The sequence below is a fragment of the Mizuhopecten yessoensis genome, unplaced genomic scaffold (genome assembly GCF_002113885.1).
Source record: "Mizuhopecten yessoensis strain PY_sf001 unplaced genomic scaffold, ASM211388v2 scaffold7547, whole genome shotgun sequence".
Lineage (NCBI taxonomy): Eukaryota > Metazoa > Mollusca > Bivalvia > Pectinida > Pectinidae > Mizuhopecten > Mizuhopecten yessoensis.
The window spans coordinates 629,030-654,058 of record NW_018407102.1 but is presented as its reverse complement, the minus strand read 5'-3'; the positions used below and the strand labels follow the sequence as shown (position 1 = coordinate 654,058).

The window sequence follows — 25,029 nt, the reverse complement described above, 5'->3', positions numbered from 1 at the left end:
TCATTCCTGCAAAGTTTCAGTTCAATCGTCCCAGCAAAACTTGACTTTAAGTTTGAAACAGTTTTTCAAAATGGCGGCCGTGGTGGCCATATTTGATTTCTGATTGACCCGAAAAATAGCAACACTTTGTCAGGACCATGAGTTGATCATTCCTACAAAGTTTCAGTTCAATCGGCCCAGTAGAACTTGACTTAAAGTTTGAAATAGTTTTTCAAAATGGCGGCCGTGACGGCCATTTTGAATTTCTGATTGACCCGAAAAATAACAACACTTGGTCAGGTAGATGTCAGTAACCTTCCCATGAAATATATGAAATCCCTTTGCCAGTATTTCAGCTTAAGTTGAATATTTAAAATATTAACGGATGACGGACGACAACGGACGAAGACGGATAGCAATAGGTCACTTGAGCTCAGGTGACCTAAAAATACAATTGACTAGAGTTGACTTCGTGTTTTTCATGTTGAATTCATGTTAAGTGTTGAATTTGTGTAATATTGAATTCATGTAAAATGTTGAATTGGTGTAATGCTGTATTCATGTAGTGTTGAATTTGTGCAATGTTGGATTGATGTCAAGTGTTGAATTTGTGTAGAGTTGAAATTCAATTAATTGTGTAATGTTGAATTCATGTAGTGTTGAATTTGTGTAATGCTGAATTCATGTTAAGTGTTGAATTTGTGTAATGCTGTATTCATGTAGTGTTGAATTTGTGTAATGTTGGATTCATGTAAAGTGTTAAATTTTTATAGTGTCTACTTTGTGTACTGTTTAATGTATAGTGTTAAATCTGAGTATACGAAGAAGTGTTGAATTTGGGTAGTGTTGGAATTTGTGTGAGCATTGAATGAGTTTATAGTGTTGAATTTTGGTATGCTTTAAAGTAGTGTTGAATTTGTGTACAGATGTATGATATTATCGAAGTAGAAGTAGTTAAGAATTCACGTACCTGTTCCCCCTCCACACCGAGGATCCTTGGAATGGATGGTCCACAGATATCCACATCTAATACCCCAACCTGTAAAACAAAAGGATTTAAAAGATTTTTACTAATACACATTACATATGACCAGTTTAAATCAAGCTGAAATGATAACAGGTTAAATAACGGTTCATTAAAACAAAAGAATACAATATTAACTGTTGGTCACTTTTGCTCAAGTTCTCCTCAAGATGATCCATATATGATATTTGATATGTATATGATATTTGATATGTTTTAGACATCTAGTATTATATATGGAGCTAAACTACAGTCTTACAAAGATGACATACATACAGAGGTATGAACCCGGTAAAAAAGCAAAGCAGCATTAAGTTCACTCATTACAATGTCACACGTACATATAACATAATGGTGTTATACAATGCCTTTGTGATAGATTGCACTTTTTCAAATCATGTTCAAGCCAAAAATATTAATATTGAACAGGAGTTCTTCACAAAACTAGTTGTGTGCATACACTTTGTTTGCCATTCTTTCTAATTTTTTTACAGTGTGGAAAACGTAATCATGAGCTTTTCATAGAAAATAGGAAGACTTGGTAAGTACACATTTATAACATTACATGTTCAGTTGTTCTTTGGAAATTTTACAGTGCTGCATATTAAATCAACTGCATCCTTTTCTGTTCTGACTATTTAACCTTGGTGAAAAGGAAATCAAAGGTGGTGTCTTATGCCGTATGAAGGCTGTAAGTTTGACCTTCCTATTATGAATTTCAAAACAGCAGACATCTCTCTTCTACCATTGAATCGACCAGACAAGCTAACATTTTTTACATATTTAAACATGACCTCAACTCAAACCAAATAATCTAGTTCTGTACTTTATAATTAACGCGATGCTAACATAGACATATTTACTTTATATAAAAGTAAACAACATAGTCCAGAGTAACAGTTTATACACGATAAGTACTAAATTTTGTCACCACTTGACATAAAATGGGTCAAAACATGGAAATACAATGTATAAGTCCTGATGCTAGGATTACAATATCATATACACTTATTAAAATGTTTGAAAACAAAACAGCAAGAAGAAACTCAGTGCTGACCATCATAACTGTTCACTTCAATTTAATTTAAGGTTTGATCACGTACAGCACACTTAAATTTCACTTAGAAAATATGAGAACTTCGACCTGAAAGAACCACTGGATCAGAATACTGGTATTTATATTATCCACCATCATACTTATTAACACACAATCCCTTTTCAAAAAGAACTTTTAACGATCATATAAAGATTTTCAATGAAATAAAAACCTGCTTAGTATTGACCGTCTGTCCCGCGAAGGGTATTCAGACATATGAATCACAATGGTATAACAGTTCTGACCACAGTGTGGTATACACACCCAGGCCACCTTTAGTAAAAAGTTGTACAAATTCTCTGGTATTTATTCTTTATTTATTTCTCTTGACAGACCACTGTAACTTGACAAAGAAATGTGTCCCACCACCAAGTCAGACACCCTAACTTTGCTCCAGTGACGAGTCTACACAGTGGTTTCAAATAACACAATGTAGTATTTAGTCATAAGAATGGGAATCGGCCAGTCCCAGCCCACGCCAACAACCTACTGTAATCTTACTTTAATCTCTCGCACTTCCATTTCATACTTACACTTTTCTAGCATGAATGCTCAGCACCCATAATCAATAAATATTGTGTGTTTTTGGTACCAAGTCTAACTTACAAATCGACATATCAATTTGATTTCCGTCAAGTGTTATCGTTGGAATTCATTGTTAGAGGAGAGAAAAACCTGGTATTTCTTTATCAAGGTCCCACAAAGACATCTTATTGAATCCAAAAGGGCTACCACAACATGAAGTGTTATACCTTCTAACTGATCGGTTTGGATATCATCACCAACCTTACTGTACCATAAAAAGGAATCAGTATGAAGCAAATTTGTACTTGAATTTATTTTTCTGGACGTTTTGGTTACTGTAAAACCTCACTGTCGAGACATTTTTAATTGCCATAGAAACCCATTGGTTTAGACACTCCCCTTAATATGGAACCTCATTTGTCCAGAAACTTTGACTTCTGTGGAACCTCGTTGTTTAACACTTTGATTACATCTGAATTCACTGGTCTTGATACAGCATATACTTTGGTTTCTGATAAAAATCATTAAAGTTTTCAAGATTAAAGAAACGGGACATGTCATAAGTGAAAAAATGTAACACATACAGAACTGTGATTACTATATTAAGTGTAACTTGGTTTTGGTAAGTGTTGATCTGTGTATATTCACTGCAAATTGCAAATAAAAATTATATTGTGGTCTGCTTAAATTTCAAATTATAGAAATCAGAAAGAGATATCAAACAAATCAATACCAGGAGAAGCTTTTCCTCTATTATAGACTATGAAGTTTCCTTAAACCACTCTGGTAGTGTTGTCACAGGTTTGAGTGGACAAAGTATTGAGATAAGTATACAGGGTATATTGCCTAGTGACTTCACACGTATATGTTTTACCTAAACATTGGCTGGCTGTCAATGATTTTCTGGCCAGTGCTGGTATTATTAAACACACGTGTAAGTGTGGTAAATACCAGTCAAATCAGCATGGATACCAGCCCCGAAGTTTTTATGAAGAATCTCTCGCCTGCATTTCACAACTAGTTTATCTCCCCCTAGTTTTAGAATTTAAGGATCAGATATCCAAGTGATCAAAATTCAAAGAGTTTATTTTTTCTAAATAATTCAATATTCTAGAGATGAGTGTCTGAGTCTACAGTCAAAAAGTCATAAATCCATAGTCCATTTATGTTTTTAAACCTTATTTTGAGCTAATTGTCTAAAAATAAGTTGCTTTCAAACTTCTTATGTCAAGTCAATCTAAGACAAATACTCAATTTTGAATTTATATTTAAAGTCATCTTTATTTAAGGGAGTTGGCATATCAAACAGAAATCACTTTCGTGACTTTCATAACTATATCTGGCTTTGTTATAATTTTAGTTTTATGTTAAAAATAATTTTGAACCAGTAGAACGTTTACAGTTACTGATGAGCCGTAAGGTTCAAGGTAATAAAGAACTGAACTGAACAGTGTTACACCTGACTGATAAGTTAATTGAAAACCATTGTTCACCTTGAGCTAGACTACAAAGTCCACACAGGGCACTGTTAACTACAACACATAAATCACCCAGTCAATACACACCTGACCTACACTGGCTCATGGATATTCATAAAGCTACCCTGATGAGTTTCTTAATTCATTTCAATTCCACTTCTTCTTTTAATATGGTAATGATGGGACAGGGATGAAAGGATTTTCATTTCTGTTTGGAATTGATATAGAAACTCCACAGTGATATTATATAATCCTTTTCAACATACGCAATGACCTTAAATTATTAAAACAACTTTGATGATCCTTATGAGTTTTAAAGTATAATACCATGAGAAAATATTTACAGCCAAGCATATTTGATCAAAAGCAAAATAAAGATATCAATGGTCCTTATGTATTTATCATATATTAAATGTCTGGTAATCTACAATTCATTGTTATGTTAACAGGACAACAGACACACTTACGCTGAGGACACAGCATGTACCCCCAAAAGGGTTCCAAATCCCCACCCTACACATGTGTGTCACTTTATTTTGGTAATCTTTCAACAGCTGTCAGTAAAGGATTATGCTCTGATGGTTGGTGGGTTTTTTTCGTAAGCAACAAGCTAAGCTAGTGTCAACTTCATTGGTGTTTCCCCGAACACTAGATTGCTGTATGATAATCTCCAGTGTCTGACAGACTTTGTTTATGACAACTCTCCAACCCGCCTGCTACCATTACAGTTAATACTCAGTGGTCTTAATGGTGAGGTTGTGACATGGGTATTTATACAGTCTATTCAATTAGTCTGTTAAATACTCACCAAACAAGAGGCCCATAGGGCATGTATCACTTACCTAGATTTTTATAGCTAGCAATGGTATGGCTATAGGTTGGAGATCTCAACAATTTCAAAGTCATGGCCCTAGGGCCGGGGCCAGATCCAAGAGTCAAATACTTATACCAGCGATGGTCTTCATGGTTATGGGGTGGGGATTTCAATCATTTCAAAGTTATGATCCAAGAATTAAGTTCCTAGGGGCGGGGCAAGACCCAAGGGTCAATTATGATATCATGACTGTATTTATCTCTTTATCCCAAGCATATATGGTAATGGGATGGGGATCTCAACTGTTTTAAAGTTATGACCCAAGAATTAAGCTTCTAGGGGTGAGGTCAGATCCAAGGGTCAATTATAATGTCATGATTGTGTTTGTTTCTTGATGCCCAGCAATGGTATATATGGTTATGGGGTGGGGATCTCAACTGTTTTAAAGTTATGACCTAAGAATTAAATTCCTAGGGGTGAGGCCAGACCCAAGGGTCAATTGTAATATCATATCATGATTGTGTTAGTCTCTGGATGCCCAGCAATGGTATACCTGATATGATTCCAATCAAATATGGCTGATATCTTTCTCTTTGTTCCAGAAAAGTCTCTTAAAGCAATATGGCCACATTAAGCCTTTTTGACAAAAAGTGAACTCCCAAAACAACTGAAATGGACAGCAGCTTATAAAGATAAGAAAACATTATTTGTGATATACGGTTAACTAGTGCAAAAGGTTAAACATAAAAAGTCCTTTATGAAAAACTTCTGTAAATTAACATTTTTATAGCATGATGCATCAGAGAATATTAATCTGTACAGAAGCACAAACAGGCCAATAAACCTTGTGAAATTTAATATTCCTATGTAAATAATCTTAAAACTAGGATAACAGTACACTTGAAGAAGAGATTAGTCATATACTCTAGGTAGGGAAATGAACAAACACATGGTTAAATATGGACATAACTACTTAGTCTGTCTGTGACATTGTAGCTTGGATGAATATGAACATCAGTTTTAACCAAATGAGCTTTAAATGTTAACTTAACCTCACCAGATTTTGAAGCTGGTTCGAGTATTTTCTCGTTTAGAATTACTTCCCTTGCCAAGGTAGATGTGCATATATGATTTCTCGATAGCAACATCGGTTGAGTGAAGGACTGGTAGGTTAGAGTTCAAAAATTTGACCCCAATATTTCATATTTGTTTTCAATACTAAAACTTTGAACTACGATGTACTATAATTCTGTTAAATGTTTTGCATACTGTACATGATTTTTATAGAAAATGTTTTCAGTAGAAAAGATGTTGAATATTCCGTTGCAGTGACAATGGTATTTTTAATTATATTTTCACCTTATATTACTCTGTCAGGCAGAATCTTTCTGATGCAGAACATCTGTTAGCCTGTATGGTGCTGAAGTGTTTATCATTACTCTACTAAGGATATTAGGGATACATAAGTTATAAAATCTGAAAGACATTGGCCACCTATATATAGGTTTTATAATAACTGTGTGAGATAAGTTTGATCTGAAGTCCTCTTAATTTCAATCCATCCCACACAAAGTACAAGGTAAACACACCATTATAACAAGCCCAATAAACTCATCATCGCCTTCGTGTCAGTGAAACTTAATAGTTTCCCCGGACAAAAGTCTGAGGTCATAAAAAATATACAGTGCCTACCATTGGTTTACGTCGCTAACAACAACCTTTACATTTAGTCAATCTTTTATGATATCACTCATTTACACATCAGCATTAAATTATATCTACAGGACCATAAATAAAATGAATTATTGCTCTACATGTTATATCACAAGGCCATAATTGTTCGTGGAGAATAGGGTAATCAGTAAACAGTGCTTTATCAGGATATTTTGGGCACACAATCTCTAAGGTCCAAATTTGGAAAATATTCAGCAAAATCAGGAAATTTGAGAATTTTCAACTGTTTTCAATGTCAAGATGTAGGCCTGACCATGGCATTCATAACAGGTATCAATGCCATCTGAACTTGGTAGGCTTATAATATAGTAGCAGTGCCATAGAGTGGTATGTATTTCTGATGATGATGATCAGAACAAATAGTATGCATCAGAACTTGTACCATTCACAACCATCTGACCACAGCAAACATGATGAGACACTTTATAATCATTTACTCATAGGTACTACCATATGTATATTTGTTACATTCCTGGATAGACTCGTGCGCATATTCTACATGTAGCCACTTGCAGCTCCACTATCAGTCATGCTGATCAACACATGCATATGACAAAATAAACACTCAAACTTAAAACCTTTTCCGTTTCTAAAACATTCTAACACCTTACAGACTCATGTATATACATTGTATAATAAGGTTCTTTGGTATATATGTCTAGCCTTTAAAAACTCGTTGCTGTGGACCACACGGTAACCCAATATAACACCAACTTTACCCCGACTCCACGTGTGGGTGTGGTAAGTTACCCAGAAGGGAAAGTTTAACATTATATACATTGTACTGTGTCAATACCCAGAGATAACATTACAAACTACATGTCTAGGACCCATCAATCAGCTCCGAACTTCACTGTGGCAGGCGGGTATAAAATCAATGGTAATATTCAGTCAAAATTAATAAGTGATAAGACAGCTCTATGATATCTAAAGCACATGCTTTACTGATATTGTTACTATATTTGCAATATAATTTAGCACAAAACATGAGAGAACTTGCTGAAAATAAAATAGATACTGCCTAATGTAACCCAAACACATATATACAACAGGGATTGTTGCCTGTATCGGCACCCTTTTTTCTCCTGTTCATGTCTGCATTCAGGTTAAATACTTTTATCAAACCTGATAATTTTAGAACGAGCTAACACTGTGTAGAATATCTCCTTCTCTTCATCATGGTCACTGATTTGAAAAATATCTTTATATAATATATCCTCCTTTATGACCACTAAAATGCAGGAAATGTAAAACGAACTATCCCATCCCTATCCTTTATGGTCTTTCACTTGAAAAAGAAACTCCATTATGATATCTCCCTTTAACACCTAGCCTTTTAAGTACTTGGAAGAGTATTGATTTGCTGTTACAGCCTAATACCATTACCAAGTTTAACACATCCTGTGACATAAAATCTACACTATTATAGTGTTACCCTAGCTTAACCTATAATCCTTCCTTAGTCCTTTCCTGGCACTGTTTTGGTGCCTGTTTGACCCTCAGGCGGGTTACTGCATGTACACACTGTACACACTGTACACACAGACCTTAGCAACAGGTTAACCTTCACAACACCTTCTCAATCATTTAGCTGCATCCTAACTTCCCTAGAGGTGTGATTGATTTGTGTATTAGAAGGGGCCAGAATTAGGTCATCCTAAATCATCTCAAAACCAGACTGACAACATGCACCATCGATCTTATCAACCACAGTAAATATACCTAAACTTCTTGGTTGGAAGACCTCATGTCACATACAGACAGTACACACTATCTTCTGTTCATATCATTGTATACATAACAGAATCTGTAAATTATGTTATATATTATGCTGTCCTGACTGAAGTATAAGGTCTTATTCTCAATATATAGGACCAGAATATACATAAAAACCTTCAACCACAAGAATGATTTTATCAGAAACATACCTCATCATCTATTAGAATAATTATTTATCCTGAGAATAATTTGGCATGAAATGGTGGTCTTACAAACTGGTAGTTTCTTATTACATACAGTGGTTTCTATTGCAAATGTCCTTCTGAACTAATGACTTTCTACACTTCCAGCAGTATTGTAAACACGAGTACCGCAGGGCGGAACAATATACGCCCGTGGAATGCCATATAGTGTTATATACTTTCTTACATTGAAACAAGATCTGCATCATTCTAAGAGTGGTTATATACATAAAATTAGCTGACATGCTATAAAAAATTCGGGAGAAAATCTCCGGACAAAAAATAAAATACTGAAATGAACAAAGGCCAATTACTTCTGCAAAAATTATCAAATCAAAATTCTTTTCAAAAAAACACAACAACATATCATGATTATTAAGCCTACTAATTTTCAAAGAAATCCGTCAAAAATGTAGGAGAAGATCTCCAGACAAAAAATCAATTACTAAAATGAACAAAGGGCAATAACTTTTGAAAAATAATGTTGAATCAAAGTTCTTTTAAGGGAGACACAACTTCATATCATGATTATAATGTATACCAAGTTTCAAAGAGATCGGTTGAAAAATGTAGGAGATTGCCGGACAAACAAAAGTTTACGCCAGACAGCTCCATACCATAATACTCCCGGGCATATAAAACAAGAGATCCCAGAGGGATCTTGGCGCCCACCTTTGTACCATCTTCATTAGTTCTTTGTCAGTTCGATCTTTTCTCTTCTTTCCTCTAATCTGTTTTATCGAGTCATGTTAACAGTAAATGCACCTTGAGATAACTTTTGATCTAAACTTAATACTGATGTGTATGAAAGCCAACCTTTAAAAGTGAGTTTGTCATTTCACATATTTACTAGTATAGTACTTAATGTGAAAGAAATAGAATCGATCATTGCAATATGAGAAAGATCTGTTTAGTTCTTCTTTTAATCCATTTTATTTTAATGATCACTCTCAAAATATAACATGCACAACGAGGGATCAAGGGGACCCTACATTAAAATTTGAGAAAGATCCCACTGGTGCTTCTTGAGAAATAGTGATAACAAACTTTCAATATCAAAATCCAAGATGGCTGCCTGTCGCCCATGTTGTTTATTCGATCAGTCTGAAAAGTTGCCCTGCACAGCTTAGGACCAAGGGGAACCTACATATAAAATTAAAGAAAGATCCCTCTAGTACTTCTTGAGAAATACCGATAACAAGAATTGTTTAAGGACAGATGACGGACCATGGACCACGGACGCAAGATGATTTGAATAGCCCACCATCAGATGATGGTGAGCTAAAAAGTGGACATAGTTATGTCATTGTACCAAAGTCATAGCTACAGTCATTTATGAATTGTTATATATTAAAAACATTGAACAAGGTCATAGAAACAGACTTTTACCAATGTCAAAGCGACAAATACTGAACCAGGGTCATAGCAATAAAACATTTAAAACCAAGATTACAGCAAGATTTATTCAAACTAAGGTCACTGCTACAAAAATTGATCTCATAGCAACAAACATTTAAACTAAACAAATATTGAACAAAGGCCAAAGCAACAACCATTTAACCATTAGGTCGTAGGAACAAACATTGAAACCAGGCTTAAAGCATTGAACAAGGTCAAAACAAGCGACACTGAACCAAGACCATAGTAACCAACACTGAACCAAGACCATAGTAACCAACACTGAATCAAGGCCATAGCAACCAACACTGAAACCAAGACCATAGCAACCAACACTGAATCAAGGCCATAGCAACCAACACTGAACCAAGACCATAGTAACCAACACTGAATCAATACCATAGCAACCAACACTGAAACCAAGACCATAGCAACCAACACTGAATCAAGGCCATAGCAACCAACACTGAACCAAGACCATAGTAACCAACACTGAACAAAGGCCATAGCAACCAACCCTGAAACCAAGACCATAGTAACCAACACTGAACCAAGACCATAGTAACCAACACCACTGAACCAAGGCCATAGCATTAACAACATTGAATCAATGCCATAGCAGCAACCATTTTACCATTAGGCTATAGGAACAAACATTGAAATCATAGCAACAAACATTGAACAAGGTCACAACAACACTGAGCAAAGGCCTTAGCAACCAACACTGAAACAAGACCATAGCAACCAACACTGAACCAAGGCCATAGCAACCAACACTGAACCGCAACAAACATTTAAACTAAACAAATATTGAAGACAGGCCAAAGCAACAACCATTTAACCATTAGTCATAGAAACAAATATTTAACCATTAGTCATAGAAACAAATATTTAACCATTAGTCATAGAAACATACATTTAACCATTAGTCATAGAAACAAATATTTAACCATTAGTCATAGAAACAAATATTTAACCATTAGTCATAGAAACAAATATTTAACCATTAGTCATAGAAACAAAAATTTAACCATTAGGCCATAGAAACAACCATTTAACCATTAGTCATAGAAACAAAAATTTAACCATTAGGCCATAGAAACAAACATTTAACCATAAGACATAGAAACAAACATTTAACCATTAGGTCATAGGAACAACCATTTAATCATTATGTCATAGAAACAAACATTTAACCATTAGGTCATAGGAACAACCATTTAATCATTAGGTCATAGAAACAAACATTTAACCATTAGTCATAGGAACACCCATTTAACCATTAGGTCAAAGGAACAAACATTTAACCACTAGTCTGAAAAAAGGCCATAGAAACCAACGCTGAACAAAGTCAATAGAACCCAACACCGAACAAAGGACATAGAAACAAACACTGAACAAACGCCATAGAAACCAACACTGTACAAAGGCCATAGAAACCAAGACTGAACAAAGGCCCTAGCGACCAAAACTGAACCAATGCAATAGCAACCGACACTGAACCAAGGCCATATCAACCAACCCTGAACCAAGGCCATAGCAGCCAACACTGAACCAAGGCCATTTCAACCAACACTGAACCAAGTCCATAGCAACCAACAATGAAGCAAGGCCATATAAACCAACACTGAACAACGGACATAGAAACAAACACTGAACAAAGGCCCTAGAAACCAACACTGAACAAAGACCCTAGAAACCAACACTGAACAAAGGCCCTAGTAACCAAAACTGAACCAATGCAATAGCAACCGACACTGAACCAAGGCCATAGCAGCCAACACTGAACCAAGGCCAAAGCATTTACAACATTGAATCAAGGCCATAGCAACCAACAATGAAGCAAGGACATATCAACCAACACTGAACCAAGTCCATAGCAACCAACACTGAAACAAGGCCATAGCAACCAACAATGAAGCAAGTCCATATCAACCAACACTGAACCAAGTCCATAGCAACCAACAATGAAGCAAGGACATATCAACCAACACTGAACCAAGGACATAGCAACCAACACTGAACAAAGGACATAGAAACAAACACCGAACAAAGGCCATAGAAACGAAAAATGAACAAAGGCCATAGAAACCGACACTGAACAAAGACCCAAGAGACCAACACTGAACAAAGGAAATAGAAACCAACACTGAACCAAGGACATAGCAACCAACACTGAACCAAGTCCATAGCAACCAACAATGAACGAAGGCCATAGTAACCAACACTGAATCAAGGCCATAAAAACCAACACTGAACCAAGGACATAGCAACCAACACTGAACCAAGGCCATAGCATTTACAACATTGAACCAAGGCCATATCATTACCAACATTTAACCATTATGTCATAGGAACAAACATTAACATTGAACAAGGTTACAGCATCCAACACTGAACCAAATCCATTACTAAGCAACCAATATTGACTGAAGTCCACAGCAACAAACATTGAACCATCATGTCATAGGAACCACCATTTAACCATTAGGTCATAGAAACAAATATCTAACCATTAGGTTCCAGGAGCAAACACTGGCCAAGGCCATAACAACCAGTATTGGATGAAGGCCACATCAACAAACATGTTTTCATCAATAGGCATAGAAACAAACATTTAACTATTAGTCATAGAAACAAACATTTAACCATTAGGCCATAGAAACAAACATTTAACCATAAGACATAGAAACAAACATTTAACCATTAGTCATAGAAACAAAAATTTAACCATTAGGCCATAGAAACAACCATTTAACCATTAGTCATAGAAACAAACATTTAACCATTAGGCCATAGAAACAAACATTTAACCATTAGGCCATAGAAACAAACATTTAACCATTAGGCCATAGAAACAAACATTTAACCATCAGTCACAGGAACAACCATTTAACCATTAGGTCATAGGAACAAACATTTAACCATCAGTCACAGGAACAACCATTTAACCATTAGGTCATAGGAACAACAATTTAACCACTAGATCATAGGAACAACCATTTAACCATTAGTCATAGGAATAAACATTTAACCATTAGGTCATAGGAACAACCATTTAACCATTAGGTCATAGGAACAAACATTTAACCATTAGTCATAGAAACACCCATTTAACCATTAGTCATAGGAACAACCATTTAACCATTAGGTCATAGGAACAACAATTTAACCACTAGATCATAGGAACAACCATTTAACCATTAGTCATAGGAATAAACATTTAACCATTAGGTCATAGGAACAACCATTTAACCATTAGTCATAGAAACAACCATTTAACCATTAGTCCATAGAAACAAACATTTAACCATTAGTCATAGAAACATACATTTAACCATTAGTCATAGGAACAACCATTTAACCATTAGTCATTCAGGAACAACCATTTAACCACAAGGTCATAGAAACAAACATTAAACATTTAACCATTAGGCCATAGAAACAAACATTTAACCATTAGTCATAGAAACATACATTTAACCATTAGTCATAGGAACAACCATTTAACCATTAGTCATAGAATCAACCATTTAACCATTAGTCATAGAAACAAACATTTAACCATTAGGCCATAGAAACAAACATTTAACCATTAGGCCATAGAAACAAACATTTAACCATTGGGCCATAGAAACAAACATTTAACCATCAGTCACAGGAACAACCATTTAACCATTAGGTCATAGGAACAAACATTTAACCATCAGTCACAGGAACAACCATTTAACCATTAGGTCATAGGAACAAACATTTAACCATCAGTCACAGGAACAACCATTTAACCATTAGGTCATAGGAACAACAATTTAACCACTAGATCATAGGAACAACCATTTAACCATTAGTCATAGAAACATACATTTAATCACTAGTCATAGAAACAGACATTTAACCATCAGTCACAGGAACAACCATTTAACCATTAGGTCATAGGAACAAACATTTAACCATCAGTCACAGGAACAACCATTTAACCATTAGGTCATAGGAACAAACATTTAACCATTAGTCATAGGAACAACCATTTAACCATTAGGTCATAGGAACAACAATTTAACCACTAGATCATAGGAACAACCATTTAACCATTAGTCATAGAAACATACATTTAACCATTAGTCATAGGAACAACCATTTAACCATTAGGTCATAGGAAAAAACATTTAACCATTAGTCATAGAAACAAACATTTAATCACTAATCATAGGAACAACCATTTAATCATTAGGTCATAGAAACAAACATTTAACCATTAGTAATTAAGGAACAAACAATTAACCATTAGTCATTAAGGAACAAACATTTAACCATTAGGTCATAGAAACAACCATTTAACCATTAGTCATAGGAACAACCATTTAACCATTAGTCATTCAGGAACAACCATTTAACCACAAGGTCATAGAAACAAACATTTAACCACAAGGTGGTCATAGAGACAACCATTTAACCATTAGGTCATAGAAACAAACATTTAACCACAAGGTCATAGAAACAAACATTTAACCACAAGGTGGTCATAGAGACAACCATTTAACCATTAGGTCATAGAAACAAACATTTAACCACAAGGTCATAGAAACAAACATTTAACCATTAGGTCATAGAAACAAACATTTAACCATTAGGTCATAGGAACAACCATTTAACCATTAGATAATAGGAAACAAACACTGAACCAAGGCCATAGCAACCAGTATTGAGTCAAGGCCACAGCAACAAATATTTAACCCTTATATCATAGGAATAAACATTGAATCAATATCATAGGAAATGATCTTTAAACATGCTATCATTGCTTCTAAAAACCTATTGACTTAGTGAAATTGAAATCCAATGGACAATATCAAAATGAGGATATAAATAGCCATCTTCATTGTAAGTTGGAAAATGATCAGTAGAAATATTCACGCAGCCAGTAACTTCTCTATCAGGACAGGGTGGCAATTGAAACCTACTGAAATGTTTGGGAGGAAACAAGAACCAAGCAAAAAGTAAACCAGAACACCTAAAAAGACGGACATAACAATAGAATGGTGGATAAAGTATCAGGGACAACAGACTTCAGGTACAACCACTGGGTACTGGACGTCCCAATCAATGCCCAGCGCTGTATAGCAATATAGATCTGTAATTACCAAACCACAAAGGGTTAGTCTGACTCTGGCTACCAGAAGGCAGTGACTCGTCAACATAACAATACATTAATTACATATGGGCAACATGTAGTCAACTGAAACATCACCTTGTCAAACCTGCGGGTGGGTGTGTAACTGGATAAACTTGTTTTACCAGATACCTGGTATCATTTTTATATCAGTCTGTCACTAGAATAAGCGGCCGAGTAGAAAATAAAAGTGGAATACTAAATTACGTATTTAATCTTCTTTGAAAAACTTCTTTATACTAGTGTAGATTACACTTATATTATACAATATAAACCTATATGATCTCCATATAATTCTCACAGGCTTCATTCTCGTATAATAAGTACAGGTAAGTATACACTGGTGAATAATATCCATGAATTAAATGCTTACTGAAGCAATCTTTTTCATGTAAAATTAAACAAAATACTACATTATTTGATAATCACCGAATCCTGTGAGTATTATAATGCATACAATGTCTACGAGCCTTGTGCGGTAGAGCGATAAAGTGCCTGGCTATGTCATCAGATCACCAACCAATGTGTCCTAAATCAAAACCTGACCTCATTGTTACGGTATATATTCTAATCAAAATTCTACTTACAAATATATGACCCCAATAAACACTGCTACTCAAAAAAATGCATGTCAGTAAGAAAGATGAAAAGTGAGTCCCTTGAAAAGTTATGTCAGGGTGGGGGATGGGGGGTGGGGGGAATATGCTTATTTTAGGGATAACCCTATTCTGGATTTAATTACATGTTATATTACATTGGTGCAGGTATGTTTCAAGAAAAAAAGAAAAACAAAGATAAGGAGACAAATGAAGATCATTAAAATATCAATTACATTATTTATTCCTATGTTTAACATTTTAGATTTGCATGTGAAGTTGTATAAAACAATATTTTAATAAATATTTTGAAGTAATTGTTTCATTATACCTGTCATCGTTGAGTATTGCTGCTATAAACTATTGACTTATTTTATAAGAATGAAATTGATTGGAAACAGTTCAGACAGGCAAACAGACACACAGATTAATCACTGCGTAACAAAATAACTTGCATATAAGTTATCAATAAACAATTCAGACCTGACCATCCCATCGTATGGTTATTTACATCCTGTACAAAACACCAATATCTTTCCTACATAAAAAGGGTGTTTTTAATAAAGTTGGTAAAAGGCAGCTGATTGGAAATTTTAAAAAATCATTTTGAATGGTTTTAATTACAACATACCATGTACATTGTATATCAAGGTTATTTAAATCTGCTCCGCTGGTGATGTCTCTTGAAAATAATATACATAGAGAATAACGTGTACAAGTATGCAATTCCGATTTTGTCAGATCTTTTTAAATTATAGCATGGACATTTTGTTTAATGATATATTCATAGGTTTCAAATACTAATGGTATTCAAATACAAACGATAATGTACCAATCAATACACTGTGAAGCAGTCACTGTTATACAGGGTCACTTGGTAATTTGGACTTTAATACCTTACGACTGTTGACAGGTCACATGATAAACTATTGTTTGTTACCCTACGACAGTTGACTGGTCACATGATAAACTGGTGTTTGCTACCCTACAACAGTTGACTGGTCATGTGATAAACTGTTGTTTGCTACCATACAGCAGTTGACTGGTCACGGGATAAACTGTTGTTTGTTACCCTACGACAGTTGACAGTCACTTGATAAACTGGTGTTTGCTACCCTACAACAGTTGACTGGTCACATGATAAACTGGTGTTTGCTATCATACAGCAGTTGACTGGTCATGCGATACACTGGTGTTCGCTTCCCTACAACAGTTGACTGGTCATGCGATACACTGGTGTCCGCTTCCCTACGACAGTTGACTGGTCATGTTATAAACTGGTGTTTGCTACCCTACAGCAGTTGATTGGTCATGTGATAAACTGGTGTCTGCTACCCTACAGCAGTTGATTGGTCATGTGATAAACTGGTGTTTGTTACCCTACAACAGTTGATTGGTCATGTGATAAACTGGTGTTTGCTACCCTACAACAGTTGACTGGTCACATGATAAACTGGTGTTTGCTATCATACAGCAGTTGACTGGTCATGCGATACACTGGTGTTCGCTTCCCTACAACAGTTGACTGGTCATGCGATACACTGGTGTCCGCTTCCCTACGACAGTTGACTGGTCATGTTATAAACTGGTGTTTGTTACCCTACAACATTTGACTGGTCATGTGATACACTGGTGTTTGCTACCCTACAACAGTTGATTGGTCACATGATAAACTGGTGTTTGTTATCCTACAACAGTTGACTGGTCATGTGATAAGCTGGTGTTGTCTACCCTACAATTGTTGACTGGTCACATGATAAACTGGTGTCTGCTACCCTACAACAGTTGACTGGTCATGTGATAAACTGATGTCTACTACCCTACAGCAGTTGATTGGTCATGTGATAAACTGGTGTTTCTTACCTTACAACAGTTGACTGGTCATGTGATAAACTGATGTCTACTACCCTACAGCAGTTGATTGGTCATGTGATAAACTGGTGTTTGTTACCCTACAACAGTTGATTGGTCATGTGATAAACTGGTGTCTGCTCCCCTACAGCAGTTGATTGGTCATGTGATAAACTGGTGTTTGCTACCCTACAACAGTTGATTGGTCATATGTGATACTACGCTGGTGTTTGCTACCCTACAACAGTTGACTGGTCTTGTGATAAACTGGTGTCCGCTACCCTACAACAGTTGACTGGTCATGTGATACACTGGTGTTCGCTACCCTACAACAGTTGACTGGTCATGTGATACACTGGTGTTCGCTACCCTACACCAGTTGACTGGTCATATGATAAACTGGTGTTTGTTACCCTACATCAGTTGACTGGTCATGTGATAAACTGGTGTTGTCTACCCTACAATTGTTGACTGGTCACATGATAAACTGGTGTTTGCTACCCTACAACAGTTGACTGGTCATGTGATACACTTGTATTTGTTACCCTACAGCAGTTGACTGTAAACTGGTGTTTGTTATCCTACAACAGTTGACTGGTCATGTGATAAGCTGGTGTTGTCTACCCTACAATTGTTGACTGGTCACATGATAAACTGGTGTTCGTTAACCTACAACAGTTGACTTGTCATGTGATAAACTGGTATTTGTTACCCTACAACAGTTGACTGGTCACATGATAAACTGGTGTTTGCTATCATACAGCAGTTGACTGGTCATGCGATACACTGGTGTTCGCTTCCCTACAACAGTTGACTGGTCATGCGATACACTGGTGTCCGCTTCCCTACGACAGCTGACTGGTCATGTTATAAACTGGTGTTTGCTACCCTACAGCAGTTGATTGGTCATGTGAAAAACTGGTGTTTGTTGCCTTACAACAGTTGACTGGTCATGTGATAAACTGATGTCTACTACCCTACAGCAGTTGATTGGTCATGTGATAAACTGTTGTCTGCTACCCTACAGCAGTTGATTGGTCATGTGAAAAACTGGTGTTTGTTGCCTTACAACAGTTGACTGGTCATGTGATAAACTGATGTCTACTACCCTACAGCAGTTGATTGGTCATGTGATAAACTGCTGTTTGTTACCTTACAACAGTTGATTGGTCACATGATGAACTGGTGTTTGTTATCCTACAACAGTTGACTGGTCATGTGATAAGCTGGTGTTGTCTACCCTACAATTGTTGACTGGTCACATGATAAACTGGTGTTTGTTATCCTACAACAGTTGACTGGTCATGTGATAAGCTGGTGTTGTCTACCCTACAATTGTTGACTGGTCACATGATAAACTGGTGTCTGCTACCCTACAACAGTTGACTGGTCATGTGATACACTGGTGTTCGCTACCCTACAACAGTTGACTGGTCATATGATAAACTGGTGTTTGTTATCCTACAACAGTTGACTGGTCATGTGATAAACTGGTGTTTGCTACCCTACAACAGTTGACTGGTCATGTGAAAACTGGTGTTCGCTACCCTACAACAGTTGATTGGCACGCGATAAACTTGTGTTCGCTACCCTACAACAGTTGATTGTTCATGTCATAAACTGGTGTTCACTACCCTACAACAGTTGATTGGTCATATGTGATAGTACACTGGTGTTTGTTACTCTACAACAATTGACAGGTCATGTGATAAACTGGTGTTTGTTACCCTACAACAGTTGACTGGTCATCTGATAAAATGGTGTTTGCTACTCTACAACAGTTGATTGGTTATGTGATACACTGGTGTTTGCTACCCTACAACAGTTGATTGTTCATGTCATAAACTGGTGTTCACTACCATACAACAGTTGATTGGTCATATGTGATACTACGCTGGTGTTTGCTACCCTACAACAGTTGACTGGGCTTGTGATAAACTGGTGTCCGCTACCCTACAACAGTTGACTGGTCATGTGAAAACTGGTGTTCGCTACCCTACAACAGTTGATTGGCACGCGATAAACGTGTGTTCGCTACCCTACAACAGTTGATTGGTCATGTCATAAACTGGTGTTCACTACCCTACAACAGTTGATTGGTCATATGTGATAGTACACTGGTGTTTGTTACTCTACAACAATTGACTGGTCATGTGATAAACTGGTGTTTGTTACCCTACAACAGTTGACTGGTCATCTGATAAAATGGTGTTTGCTACTCTACAACAGTTGATTGGTTATGTGATACACTGGTGTTTGCTACCCTACAACAGTTGATTGGTCATATGTGATAAACTGATATTTGTTACCCTACAACAGTTGACTGGTCATGAGATAGACTGGTGTTTGTTACCATACAACAGTTGGTTGGTCACATGTTAAACTGGTGTTCGTTAACCTACAACAGTTGACTGGTCATGTGACAAACTGGTGTTCGCTACCCTATAATTGTTGACTGGTCATATGATACACTGGTTTTCGCTACCCTACAACAGTTGATTGGTCATGTGATAAACTGGTGTTTGCTACCCTACAACAGTTGACTGGTCATGTGATACACTTGTATTTGTTACCCTACAACAGTTGACTGGTCACATGATAAACTGGTGTTTGCTACCCTACAACAGTTGACTGGTCATGTGATAAACTGGTGTTTGCTACCCTACACCAGTTGACTGGTCATGTGATAAACTTGTATTTGTTACCCTACAACAGTTGACTGGTCACATGACAAACTGGTGTTTGTTACCCTACAATTGTTGACTGGTCACGTGATAAACTGGTGTTTGCTACTCTACAACAGTTGACTGGTCACATGATAAACTGGTGTTTGCTACTCTACAAGAGTAAAAAAAAACTCAGTAAGTACTTAAATACATGCATAAAGGGGTGGTAAGACCTGCTTATAAATGTTGATTCTTAACTGTTTGTTTTCATTGGTAAAGTTGGTCATGTAACAAAACATTTGTTCCAAGCCATATCAGTTGACAGTTGGACTATTTTTTGAAAGAGTTAGAACCCACCAGGCAAACTGTTTCCCCCAGCCTGCGACCTCCAGAAAGATGTCATCTGATGGGTATAATGCAAAGTACTGTGTTATACTAATCAGTCACTGTTATACAAGGTACTGTGTTATACTGTCAGTCACTGTTATACTGGTACTAGTTATACTGTCAGTCACTGTTATACAGAGTACCAGTTATACTGTCAGTCACTGTTATACAGAATACCAGTTATACTGTCAGTCACTGTTATACAGAGTGCCAGTTATAGTGTCAGTCACTGTTATACAGAGTCCCAGTTATACTGTCAGTCGCTGTTATACAGAGTACCAGTTATAGTGTCAGTCACTGTTATACAGAGTCCCAGTTATACTGTCAGTCACTGTTATACAGAGTTCCAGTTATACTGTCAGTCACTGTTATACAGAGGACTAGTTATACTGTCAGTCACTGTTATACAGAGTTCCAGTTATACTGTCAGTCACTGTTATACAGAGTACCAGTTATCCTGTCAGTCACTGTTATACAAAGTACCAGCTATACTGTCAGTCACTGTTATACTGGTACTAGTTATACTGTCACTCACTGTTATACAGAGTACCAGTTATAGTGTCAGTCCCTGTTATACAGAGTACCAGTTATACTGTCAGTAACTGTTATACAGAGTACCAGTTATAGTGTCAGTCACTGTTATACAGAGTACCAGTTATCCTGTCAGTCACTGTTATACAAAGTACAAGTTATATTGTCAGTCACTGTTATACAGAGTACTAGTTATATTGTCAGTCAGTGTTATACAGAGTACTAGTTATACTGTCAGTCACTGTTATACAGAGTGCCAGTTATAGTGTCAGTCACTGTTATACAGAGTCCCAGTTATACTGTCAGTCGCTGTTATACAGAGTACCAGTTATAGTGTCAGTCACTGTTATACAGAGTCCCAGTTATACTGTCAGTCACTGTTATACAGAGTTCCAGTTATACTGTCAGTCACTGTTATACAGAGGACTAGTTATACTGTCAATCACTGTTATACAGAGTACCAGTTATACTGTCAGTAACTGTTATACAGAGTACCAGTTATAGTGTCAGTCCCTGTTATACAGAGTACCAGTTATACTGTCAGTAACTGTTATACAGAGTACCAGTTATAGTGTCAGTCCCTGTTATACAGAGTACCAGTTATACTGTCAGTAACTGTTATACAGAGTACCAGTTATAGTCTCAGTCACTGTTATACAGAGTACCAGTTATCCTGTCAGTCACTGTCATACAGAGTCCTAGTTATACTGTCAGTCACTGTTATACAGGGTACCAGTTATGCTGTCAGTCACTGTTATACAAAGTACCAGCTATACTGTCAGTCACTGTTATACTGGTAATAGTTATACTGTCAGTCACTGTTATACAGAGTGCCAGTTATAGTGTCAGTCACTGTTATACAGAGTCCCAGTTATACTGTCAGTCACTGTTATACAGAGTACCAGTTATCCTGTCAGTCACTGTCATACAGAGTCCTAGTTATACTGTCAGTCACTGTTATACAGGGTACCAGTTATGCTGTCAGTCACTGTTATACAAAGTACCAGTTATGCTGGCAGTCACTGTTATACTGGTACTAGTTATACTGTCACTCACTGTTATACAGAGTACCAGTTATACTGTCACTCACTGTTATACAGGGTACCAGTTATACTGTCACTCACTTCATACAGGGTACTATCGTTATACTGTCGACGAGCTTTGTTTACAGCGGGCACTCATTACACTTAGTAATGTACTAAAGTCTAGGCTATCTCTTGTATCGGTGTGATCTTTATACAGGGTACTATCGTTATACTGTCGACGAGCTTTGTTTACAGAGGGCACTCATTATACTTAGTAATTAATGTACTAAAGTCTAGGCTATCCCTTGTATCGGTGTGATCTTTATACAGGGTACCAGTTATACTGTCGATGAGCTTTGTTTACAGAGGGCACTCATTATACTTAGTAATGTACTAAACTCTAGGCTATCTCTTGTATCGGTGTGATCTTTTTACAGGGTACTATCGTTATACTGTCGACGAGCTTTGTTTACAGAGGGCACTCATTATTCTTAGTAATGTACTGAAGTCTAGGCTATCTCTTGTCTCAGTGTGATCTTTATACAGGGTACTACCATTATACAGTCGTCCAGCTTTATTTACTGAGGGCACTCATTACACTTAGTAATGTACTAAAGACTAGGCTATCTCTTGTATCGGTGTGATCTTAATACAGGGTACTATCATTATACTGTCGTCCAGCTTTATTTACAGAGGGCACTCATTATACTTAGTAATGTACTGAAGTCTAGGCTATCTCTTGTCTCAGTGTGATCTTTATACAGGGTACTATCATTATACTGTCATCCAGCTTTGTTTACAGAGGGCACTCATTATTCTTAGTAATGTACTGAAGTCTAGGCTATCTCTTGTCTCAGTGTGATCTTTATACAGGGTACTACCATTATACAGTCGTCCAGCTTTATTTACAGATGGCACTCATTACACTTAGTAATGTACTAAAGACTAGGCTATCTCTTGTATCGGTGTGATCTTTATATAGGGTACTATCATTATACTGTCGTCGAGCTTTGTTTACAGAGGGCACTCATTATTCTTAGTAATGTACTGAAGTCTAGGCTATCTCTTGTATCAGTGTGATCTTTATACAGGGTTCTATCATTATACAGTCGTCCAGCTTTATTTACAGAGGGCACTCATTATACTTAGTAATGTACTGAAGTCTAGGCTATCTCTTGTCTCAGTGTGATCTTTATACAGGGTACTACCATTATACAGTCGTCCAGCTTTATTTACAGATGGCACTCATTACACTTAGTAATGCACTAAAGTCTAGGCTATCTCTTGTATCGGTGTGATCTTAATACAGGGTACTATCATTATACTGTCGTCCAGCTTTATTTACTGAGGGCACTCATTACACTTACTAATGTACTAAAGTCTAGGCTATCTCTATTATCGGTGTGATCTTTATACAGGGTACCAGTTATACTGTCGATGAGCTTTGTTTACAGAGGGCACTCATTATTCTTAGTAATGTACTGAAGTCTAGGCTATCTCTTGTCTCAGTGTGATCTTTATACAGGGTACTACCATTATACAGTCGTCCAGCTTTATTTACTGAGGGCACTCATTATACTTAGTAATGTACTGAAGTCTAGGCTATCTCTTGTATCAGTGTGATCTTTATATAGGGTACTATCATTATACAGTCGTCCAGCTTTATTTACTGAGGGCACTCATTATACTTAGTAATGTACGAAAGTCTAGGCTATCTCTTGTATCAGTGTGATCTTTATACAGGGTACTATCATTATACAGTCGTCCAGCTTTATTTACAGAGGGCACTCATTACACTTAGTAATGTACTAAAGTCTAGGCTATCTCTTGTATCGGTGTGATCTTTATACAGGGTACTATCGTTATACTGTCGTCCAGCTTTATTTACAGAGGGCACTCATTATACTTAGTAATGTACTAAAGTCTAGGCTATCTCTTGTATCGGTGTGATCTTTTTTAAATCCATTTGTCACAGTATCACATTTCAAGCATGTTTGACTAATGAAGAAACAAAAGAATACCAGTCCATGTCCTGATCGCTAAGACAAGGTTTAACACAGTAAATAGTATACCAGCGTGGTATACATTTTAGACCCATATTCCAATACATACACCTGAAAAAAATAGCACATAATCTAAACACAATACGTTAAGTCATAATATCAGAAACCATTCTAGTTAATATACTTAAAGTACAGAGTCAGTGAAGCAGTGGTAGAGGATTGTCGTAGATCGGAGCTAATCAGGTAGGATCGTCACCATACACAATGATTATACTGTTACCAATTGTAACACCTGTCAAAGGTCTGCAATCATACAACTTTAATAAATGTAATGTTTAAGGATTAAAGGTCCTTTAAATTCGAGTCTTTCATTCAAAAATTAATAAGTCCAATTCAGAATTTAAACTAAAATCATTTATTTTGTTCATTCAAAGAAATTTGAGCTAAGTGAATTAATAGTCATATGCATTGAAAAGGACACTAAATTACACACGTGTCTTGTTAATGTTTCTCATATCATGTTTGGTTTTATTTGACAAAATATATACCCCAAATGAAAAACAGAACTGATTTATGAAAGCAAACGTTTTAAATGTCTGACAGTTATAAAGGAAACATCTAATGGGTAGCTGACAAATACTGTACCAATTATTCATAGAATTTATTCATAATCACGGAACTAGATACACTTGTGAAACTGATCGGGCAAAACCAGAACATTACTACCACCCTATGGAAGTAAAGCAAGATAAATGGAGGAAAAGGACAATGTGTAATAAATTTTTTTTCTA

The 25,029-nt window shown here is 36.4% G+C and overlaps 1 protein-coding gene across 1 annotated transcript in view; it reads right to left on the bottom strand.

Annotated features, from left to right (window-relative positions):
* The window catches only part of LOC110453898 (cytosolic Fe-S cluster assembly factor nubp1-B-like), a 49,300-nt gene that overhangs the window by 16,629 nt on the left and 7,642 nt on the right, over positions 1 to 25,029 (bottom strand). The window contains exon 4 of the mRNA XM_021503106.1: positions 950 to 1,018. Coding sequence (XP_021358781.1) covers positions 950 to 1,018 — 69 coding nt within the window. The remainder of the gene's footprint in view (positions 1 to 949; positions 1,019 to 25,029) is intronic.